At 42.0% G+C, this 10,301-nt stretch overlaps 1 protein-coding gene across 1 annotated transcript; it reads left to right on the top strand.

Moving 5' to 3' along the window:
* The first annotated feature begins 161 nt into the window (after positions 1-161).
* On the top strand, positions 162-9,960 carry csrp3 (cysteine and glycine-rich protein 3 (cardiac LIM protein)). The gene is made up of 6 exons (XM_046348530.1): positions 162-278; positions 1,277-1,408; positions 4,011-4,182; positions 4,426-4,555; positions 4,656-4,749; positions 9,785-9,960. The coding sequence occupies exons 2-6, from the start codon at positions 1,297-1,299 to the stop codon at positions 9,856-9,858; spliced, it is 582 nt and encodes a 193-aa protein (XP_046204486.1). The 5' UTR covers positions 162-278; positions 1,277-1,296; the 3' UTR covers positions 9,859-9,960.
* The last annotated feature ends 341 nt before the right edge of the window (positions 9,961-10,301 follow it).

Below are 10,301 nucleotides of genomic sequence, written 5' to 3'. Positions count from 1 at the left end.
AAGACCAGAACAAATGGTGAAATCTCTGGGGCCTCAGCTCAGGGCCAGGGGTCTCTGTGGCCTGTGTTTGGGGTGGGGGGACTACTGTAGGTCTCGAGTGTTTGTCCTAAGTTATTTTAGGAGGATGTTTTAATTTGAGCGTCACCATTAAACTGGGTGATGAGAGATATGGGCTGTATTTAAGGACTCCCCTCGGTGGTGTTGGAGCGGTCGCACTCAAGATTTGAGACTGAACTGAGGGGGAAGAGATTGATGCTGATACATCCAGACTTGTGCAGGTATAGTAGTCAAATGTTTATGATTTGTGAGTGACATGTTTGATATTGATAAATGTAACCGCACACTGGTTGAATCAACGTTGTTTCGATTAAATTACTTTGATCCAACGTGGAATAGAAATGTAATTGACTGGGACCAGCTGTATTTACAGTAAAACCGATATCATATACTGGCTCGTGTCCAATCAGTGCCATACTTTTAGAATATTTGGTCCAAGGGTCCATGGATGAGACTGATGTTGAACTTGATCAAGCTATCTCTAAGTTGAATTGCATAAACATGATTTGAATTCATCCATCACGACTCACTGGATGTTGGAAATTTCCATGTGAGGTAAGTGTTAGTGACCAGGCTGCTTCAAGCGGTCCAGGGTGGATACTGGCATGTGTTCTTCCATGGTCTAAATGGGCTCTATTGCTGGAGTCTTATCGCCACATACCAGCCCTATGATGTGACGGACTACCTCTGAAATGAATGGGTGACAATAGAGGAGAGTCAGGACTGGCTGAGATACCTTATCTCTGCTAGAAGAACAGGCTCGACAACATCGCTGTCACTATACTACGATGGGTATCATCAAAGAGAATCCAAATGTAGACCCGTTTAAAAAAAAATCTCTATATAATGTAGTCTGAACCTATTGCAACGCATGCATAACCGCAGGAATAAGGGCTGCTGATGGTGCTGCAGCACCCCCTGATAAATCAGTATTAAAATAACATTATTTTAAAATAATATTTTGGGAAAAAATAATTTTCCACCAAATTAGTGATTTAGGGCTTTACTACTCCTGAGTAGATAACAATTCTCATCAGCAGAGTGGGAAGACCTCCCCCACCCCGATGACAGCACGTCCACCCCTAAACATCTTCCCACATGTTTATTTATTGACCACTATGTCATAAGTTAGAAATACACTGATGGTCTTGAGGTCACCCCAGAGTAGATTCAATCTGCAGCCATCTATTCCTCCATCTAAACACCCCTCTCGATGCAGACTCTCACCCCGAGACAAGGATGCCAAACTGGGGCGGCGGGGCCAAGTGTGCGGCCTGTGAAAAGACTGTGTACCACGCTGAGGAGATCCAATGCAACGGGAGGAGCTTCCACAAGACCTGCTTCATCTGCAGTGAGTTATCCTCAGTCACACGCCATGTAGGCCTAGACTGACAGAGAAGACAAACTGATGACACCAAGACCGGTAATAAACTCTCCTTACTTATTCATAAAACCAGGATCTGCTTAAAGAGTCGTTCCATGTCATTTCCGCAACCCATGACACCTACCATCTCATATTGTTCTAAAATTGCTTCTGTTGTAGTTAGAAACAGGAAATATTGGCATCCCTGAAACATTATGTTGAAATTGTATTTTATCTCAGAGAAATTAAGGTAATTGTTTGCACCCAAATTGGCTATTTTAAATGATAGCAAACACAGGAATACAAAGTTGAGAAGATTTGGACAAGCTGGCTTCTGGCTTCTGTTTACAGTTCTACAGTGGCCATTGAAGATAAGCATCTTATTGCAGTTCAGAAGACTAGCCCTGTCCCACCCTTCATTAGCACAAACAATAATCCTCTTCTTTTGTTTGGCTTTGAGGTTGTCTGTTTAACAACCAGCAAACCCTTCACTCCATAGGCAACCGTAATTAGAGTCAGCCAGTGTATCAGTGTTGTGGTGTTTTTAAGATGACTTATTACCCTACGATTTAAGCCCTGAATCCGGACGCCTCTTACACAGAGAGCCTCTTAGCTTTTGCAGGTTGTATCTTAGCGATCACGGTAGCAGCAAAGGGAGGGGAGAGGTGGAGACCCTATCGGGAAACACAAAATGGACCACCTAAAATGCCCATTTCAAGTAACATGTTTCAATCTCACCTAATTACCCATGAATGGCTGGGGCTGGGCTTTGAACTGGGGGCTGCCAATAGGTAGATAGCACCACTGGGAGCACTAAAAGGCCTTTGTAATTATCTGCAATTGAGGAGGGATCAGCTTCTCCATCTGCTGGGGCTGGCAAATGGGAGACTCTGTCCTACACAGTGGTGGAAAAAGAACCCAATTGTCATACTTGAGTAAGAGTAAAGATACCTTAATAGAAAATGACTCAAGTAAAAGTCACCCAGTAAGATTCTACTTGAGTAAAAGTAAAGATACCTTAATAGAAAAGTAAAAGTCACCCAGTAAGATTCTACTTGAGGAAAAGTAAAGATACCTTAATAGAAAATTAAAAGTCACCCAGTAAGATTCTACTTGAGTAAAAGTCTAAAAGGATTTGGTTTAAAATATACTTAAGTATCAAAAGTAAATGTCATTACTAAAAGTATATATCCTTTCAAATTCCTTGTATTAAGCAAACCAGACAGCAATATTTAAAAAAAAATAAATAATAATAATAAAAAAATAATAGCCAGAGGTACACCAACATTGCAACATAATTTATAAATGAATCATGTGTGTTTAGTGAGTACGCCAGATCAGAGGCAGTAGGGAAGACCATTTACATTTACATTTAAGTCATTTAGCAGACGCTCTTATCCAGAGCGACTTACAAATTGGTGCATTCACCTTATGACATCCAGTGGAACAGCCACTTTACAATAGTGCATCTACATATTTTAAGGGGGGGGTGAGAAGGATTACTTTATCCTATCCTAGGTATTCCTTAAAGAGGTGGGGTTTCAGGTGTCTCCGGAAGGTGGTGATTGACTCCGCTGTCCTGGCGTCGTGAGGGAGTTTGTTCCACCATTGGGGAGCCAGAGCAGCGAACAGTTTTGACTGGGCTGAGCGGGAACTGTACTTCCTCAGTGGTAGGAGGCGAGCAGGCCAGAGGTGGATGAACGCAGTGCCCTTATTTGGGTGTAGGGCCTGATCAGAGCCTGGAGGTACTGAGGTGCCGTTCCCCTCACAGCTCCGTAGGCAAGCACCATGGTCTTGTAGCGGATGCATTTTGGGAAGGTTGAACACCAGACGGGCTGTTCTGGATGAGTTGTAGGGGTTTAATGGCACAGGCAGGGAACCCAGCCAACAGCAATCCAGACGGGAGATGACAAGTGCCTGGATTAGGACCTGTGCCGCTCCTGTGTGAGGCAGGGTCGTACTCTGCGGAATGAACCTACAGGACCGCAGTTGACCAGGGATGTTCTGTGAATAGGACCATTTTCCTGTCCTGCTAAGCATTCAAATGGAACGAGTACTTGTGGGTGTCAAGGAAAATGTACGAAGTAAAAACTACATTTAGCAATGTAGTACAGTAAAAGTGAAAGTTGTCAAAATGATAAATAGTAAAAAGATCCCCCTAAAAACTACTCAAGTAGTACTTGAAAATATTTTTACTTAAGTAATTTGCACCACTGGTTCTACACAACCCCTCCAGACTGTAGTCTTCAAAAATAGACCCTGACCAGGGACAGCTGAAAGGGGTGTGTTGATTGACCTGGGTGGGACCATTGCTAGACCCCAGGCACATGCTTCTGTGGCCGAGTAATATGAATAATGCCATTATCCACAGCCTGATATAGTTGCTTAATAGGTATCCGGGCATGAAAAAATATATATTTTGGTATTAAAATAAAGGAACAGAATACTTAAGTGTTTTTGCTGTCCAACCTGACAAAACTGACGAAAGTTTGTCCATAGCTGTCATGGCCACAACATTCTTTCTCCTGTTAACTGTGGTTAAGTATGGACAGTGAGTCAATGTGTTGGTTTGGTTTGCTCTTCACCCCAGTGGCCTGCAGGAAAGGACTGGACAGTACAACAGTCGCAGCGCATGAGTCAGAGATCTACTGCAAGTCCTGCTACGGCAAGAAGTATGGGCCAAAAGGCTACGGGTACGGCCAGGGAGCTGGAGCCCTAAGCTCAGACCCCCCTGGACAGAACCTGGACATGCAATCTCAAGAGTAGGTCCCTCTCGTTATTCTCTCGGACCCCCCCCCCTTTAAATGTTACCAAGGAAACGAATATGGCTTTCATAAAAAGCTTCCCAGACTATAAATGTTACCAAGGAAACGAATACAGCTTTCATAAAAAGCTTCCCAGACTTGTAAATGTTACCAAGGAAACATTTTAATTGTAAATTTGGATGTTCGTCTGTGTCTCTTCAGATATTTATTGTCATTTATTCTTTCCTCTTCATTATGAAGCTCAAAGCCTCGCCCCACATCCACAAACTCCAACTCCAGTAAGTTTGCGCATAGGTTTGGAAGTTCAGATCGCTGCCAAAGATGTTCGAAGGCTGTCTACGCAGCAGAGAAGATCATGGGGGCAGGAAAGGTAAAAGTCCTCTACATAAGGCTTGCTTGCACTCTTTAGTTCACAAAATACAACGATCACCTAACTCTGATAGATGGGGTGTATGTGTTTCTTGTTGCAGCCTTGGCATAAAACCTGCTTCCGCTGTTTGCTGTGTGGGAAGAGCCTGGAGTCTACCACAGTGACAGACAAGGATGGGGAACTCTACTGTAAAGGTACATACACACAGGACCAAACAAGCTCCCACCATTTAAGCGCTGTAAAGACCACATAGCTAGCCTGCCATAGAGAGCTCCCTTTGATCAATGATACAGTCAGGCTTCAGTAGAAGGCCTTATATATTATATTATATAAGGCCTTATATAATTTAATGAGTGTGGCCTTATTTATTTTAATGAGTGTGGCCTTATTTATACTACTGCATATTGGATGACTGTCCTTCATATTCCATTCACCCAGCTCAATGTAACATCGATATGTTTAGGCTACTACATGATGCTCAAATTTTCCTTATACCCATCATACGGTTGCTACAACCTAGCCTATGAATTAAAAAGTTTACAACGTAGGTGCACAGGTCAAGAGAAATTTGAGTAATCAAGGTGGCAGACATTGACACATTCAATACCGCCTTACACACTCTTGCCTGCATCTAGCTGATCTAGGTTGGAATCATTAGACCAACATTTGCAAACAAGTTTCTTTTGGACAAATTCAGATATGCTTACAGAATCGGTGGAATGAATACACCCCTGATCTGACACAAACACAGTTCACTTTCATAGCAGCCACATAAAACAGCATGATCACTTAGCTCGTTGTAATTCCTTCTCATATCTACGAGCTCTTCTCCTCTCACCTTTTCCCTTTGCTTGTGGACTTTAGTGCACAACACATTAGTGAACAGGCAAAAAAAAAACTTTCTTCATATGATAACCGCTAACCACAGCCGACATCGTTGTCACCATATTAATGTCATAGTCAACATATCTACGAGAACGAATACATTAATAAACCCGCTACAATCATGCACTACAGTGTAGTCAGCAGCAAGCAGTATAGCAGTTACACCGGCAGCAGTAAATTATTAAAACCAAACGCTTACCTGGATTTGAAAGAGTTCCAGTGTTGGTTAGCCATTGCCAGCTAGTTAACATAGCATCCCTCTCTGTTTGAGTAGGCTAAACTAGCTAGCTGCATCTGCTAGCTAAATGTTTTATTAAACACAACTAAATATAGTTCTCGCTTTCTCTTGCTTCTTCATTTTTAAATAAATACATTTGTTCAAAACTGTTCAACTATTGTCTTTCTCTCTCTTTGAATTCACATTTTATGCACCGCAGTGCTAGCTATCTGTAGCTTATGCTTTCAGTACTAGATTCATTCTCTGATCCTTTGACTGGGTGGAGAAAAAGTCAGTTTATAAGATAGGTTGGAGGACAGCCTCCGGAAGTTGTCATAATTACTGCGTAAGTCCATAGAAAGGGATGAGAACCATGATCTAGGTTTTGAAAAGTCATTAGACCAAAAACATTTGCAATCAGTGCCTTGAGTGTACTTTGAATCAACTACTCACATTTTATGCGACTTCTTTTGGACATAATTCAGATATGCTTACAAATCGGTGGAATGAATTAATTACAAAACAATGTCTTTTAATAAATTATTTAGTGATGTGTATATACAGTGCCTTGCGAAAGTATTCAGCCCCCTTGAACTTTGCGACCTTTTGCCACATTTCAGGCTTCAAACATAAAGATATAAAACTGTATTGTTTTGTGAAGAATCAACAACAAGTGGGACACAATCATGAACTGGAGCGACATTTATTTGATATTTCAAACTTTTTTAACAAATCAAAAACTGAAAAATTAGGCGTGCAAAATTATTCAGCCCCTTTACTTTCAGTGCAGCAAACTCTCTCCAGAAGTTCAGTGAGGAACTCTGAATGATCCAATGTTGACCTAAATGACTAATGATGATAAATACAATCCACCTGTGTGGAATCAAGTCTCTGTATAAATGCACCTGCACTGTGATAGTCTCAGAGGTCCGTTAAAAGCGCAGAGAGCATCATGAAGAACAAGGAACACACCAGGCAGGTCCGAGATACTGTTGTGAAGAAGTTTAAAGACGGATTTGGATACAAAAAGATTTCCCAATCTTTAAACATCCCAAGGAGCACTGTGCAAGCGATAATATTGAAATGGAAGGAGTATCAGACCACTGCAAATCTACCAAGACCTGGCCGTCCCTCTAAACTTTCAGCCCATACAAGGAGAAGACTGATCAGAGATGCAGCCAAGAGGCCCATGATCACTCTGGATGAACTGCAGAGATCTACAGCTGAGGTGGGACACTCTGTCCATAGGACAACAATCAGTCGTATATTGCACAAATCTCTTGATTTGATATCCATAAAACGTGTCGTTTAAAGTTTGCCACAAGCCACCTGGGAGACACACCAAACATGTGGAAGAAGGTGCTCTGGTCAGATGAAACCAAAATGGAACATTTTGGCAACAATGCAAAACGTTATGTTTGGCGTAAAAGCAACACAGGTCATCACCCTGAACAAACCATCCCCACTGTCAAACATGGTGGTGGCAGCATCATGGTTTGGGCCTGCTTTTCTTCAGCAGGAACAGGGAAGATGGTTCAAATTGATGGGAAGATGGATGGAGCCAAATACAGGACCATTCTGGAAGAAAACCTGATGGAGTCTGCAAAAGACCTGAGACTGGGACGGAGATTTGTCTTCCAACAAGACAATGATCCAAAACATAAAGCAAAATCTACAATGGAATGGTTCAAAAATAAACATATCCAGGTGTTAGAATGGCCAAGTCAAAGTCCAGACCTGAATCCAATCGAGAATCTGTGGAAAGAACTGAAAACTGCTGTTCACAAATGCTCTCCATCCAACCTCACTGAGCTCGAGCTGTTTTGCAAGGAGGAATGGGAAAAAAATTCAGTCTCTCGATGTGCAAAACTGATAGAGACATACCCCAAGCGACTTACAGCTGTAATCGCAGCAAAAGGTGGCACTACAAAGTATTAACTTAAAAGGGGGCTGAATAATTTTGCACGCCCAATTTTTCAGCTTTTGATTTGTTAAAAAAGTTTGAAATATCCAATAAATGTTGTTCCACTTCATGATTGTGTCCCACTTGTTGTTGATTCTTCACAAAAAAATACAGTTTTATATCTTTATGTATGAAGCCTGAAATGTGGCAAAAGGTCGCAAAGTTCAAGGGGGCCGAATATTTTCGCAAGGCACTGTACAGTGAGGAGAACAAGTATTTGATACACTGCCGATTTTGCAGGTTTTCCTACTTACAAAGCATGTAGAGGTCTGTATTTTTTTAATCATAGGTACATTTCAACTGTGAGTAACGGAATCTAAAACAAAAATCCAGAAAATCACATTGTATGATTTTTAAGTAATTAATTTGCATTTTATTGCATGACATAAGTATTTGATCACCTACCAACCAGTAAGAATTCCCCGCTCTCACAGACCTGTTAGTTTTTCTTAAAGAATCCCTCCTGTTCTCCACTCATTACCTGTATTAACTGCACCTGTCCACATACTCAATCAAACAGACTCCAACCTCTCCACAATGGCCGAGACCAGAGACCTGTGTAAGGACATCAGGGATAAAATTGTAGACCTGTACAAGGCTGGGATGGGCTACAGGACAATAGGCAAGCAGCTTGGTGAGAAGGCAACAACTGTTGGCGCAATTATTAGAAAATGGAAGAAGTTTAAGATGACGGTCAATCACCCTCGGTCTGGGGCTCCAAGCAAGATCTCACCTCGAGGGGCATCAATGATCATGTGAAAGATGAGGGATCAGCCCAGACCTACACGGCAGGACCTGGTCAATGACCTGAAGAGAGCTGGGACCACAGTCTCAAAGAAAACCATTAGTAACACACTACGCCGTCATGGATTAAAATCCTGCAGCGCACGCAAGGTCCCCCTGCTCAAGCCAGCGCATGTCCAGGCCCGTCTGAAGTTTGCCAATGACCATCTGGATGATCCAGAGGAGGAATGGGAGAAGGTCATGTGGTCTGATGAGACACAAATAGAGCTTTTTGGTCTAAACTCCACTCGCCGTGTTTGGAGGAAGAAGAAGGATGAGTACAACCCCAAGAACACCATCCCAACCGTGAAGCATGGAGTTGGAAACATCATTCTTTGGGGATGCTTTTTTGCAAAGGGGACAGGACGACTACACCGTATTGAGGGGAGGATGGATGGGGCCATGTATCGCGATGTCTTGGCCAACAACCTCCTTCCCTCAGTAAGAGCATTGAAGATGGGTCGTGGCTGGGTCTTCCAGCATGACAACGACCCGAAACACACAGCCAGGGCAACTAAGGAGTGGCTCCGTAAGAAGCATCTCAAGATCCTGGAGTGGCCTAGCCAGTCTCCAGACCTGAACCCAATAGAAAATCTTTGGAGGGAGCTGAAAGTCCGTATTGTCCAGCGACAGCCCCGAAACCTGAAGGATCTGTAGAAGGTCTGTATGGAGGAGTGGGCCAAAATCCCTGCTGCAGTGTGTGCAAACCTGGTCAAGAACTACAGGAAACGTATGATCTCTGTAATTGCAAACAAAGGTTTCTGTACCAAATATTAAGTTCTGCTTTTCTGATGTATCAAATACTTGTCATTCAATAAAATGCAGATTAATTACTTAAAAATCATACAATGTGATTTTCTGGATTTTTGTTTTAGATTCTGTCTCTCACAGTGGAAGTGTACCTATGATAGAAATTACAGACCTCTACATGTTTTGTAAGTAGGAAAACCTGCAAAATCGGCAGTGTATCAAATACTTGTTCTCCCCAATGTATTTCGAGTTTTATCTAAAAATATAACTTTTTTAAATGTTTCACTATCTTAATTTTTATGAATTCACTGAGGATGATGGTCCTCCCCTTCCTACTCCGAGGAGCCTCCATTGATAGAAACTCAGTGACTCTCAGTCACCAGGAGCTCAGTATTGTATCTTTCGGTGTTTCATTATTTCTTAGTTGGTTTCTTCCATTTACATTTACATTTAAGTCATTTAGCAGACGCTCTTATCCAGAGCGACTTACAAATTGGTGCATTCACCTTATGACATCCAGTGGGACAGTCACTTAACAATAGTGCATCTAAAACTTAGGGGGTTTTACTTAACCTATCCTAGGTATTCCTTAAAGAGGTGGGGTTTCAGGTGTCTTCCTCTGTCTTTGCAGTTTGCTACGCCAAGAACTTCGGGCCGAAAGGAAAAGGGCTGGGGAACATGGGAATGGTGGAAGATGGAGAATGAATTCCTTGTAATAGTTTGTGTGTGTGTTCGTTTTCTTTTCTTCAAATATAGAGCATTTTGAGCACTTATTGAAAATGTGTCTTAATAAAACATTTCACCATTCACATTTCTTAAAACGTCTTTCTCTTGCCTTACAATTATGTAAAAACACTTGACAATAGTAACTACATCACAGCATTTATCAACACAAACGATTGAGAGAGTGATGTCTATCTAGCTTATATCAACTGCACATCCCTTTCTTGTGTTCAAGGCAATGGATGAAACAGCACTGCTTCATTTGCATAAAAAGGACATTGTTGATCTAAGTGTCATCATATCAAAGTGAGCTGTATGCCAAATAACCTGGACCACCACACAGGCCTGGGTACAATACAGACGGTCGACCTATGGACGGTGTATAGGATGGGTAGACCTCAAATGACATGAATCAATTATAACCA

The sequence above is a fragment of the Oncorhynchus gorbuscha genome, linkage group LG05 (genome assembly GCF_021184085.1).
Source record: "Oncorhynchus gorbuscha isolate QuinsamMale2020 ecotype Even-year linkage group LG05, OgorEven_v1.0, whole genome shotgun sequence".
Classification (NCBI taxonomy): Eukaryota; Metazoa; Chordata; class Actinopteri; order Salmoniformes; family Salmonidae; genus Oncorhynchus; species Oncorhynchus gorbuscha.
Note: the sequence above shows the minus strand (reverse complement) of the source record. Positions and strands in the feature narration are given on the sequence as shown.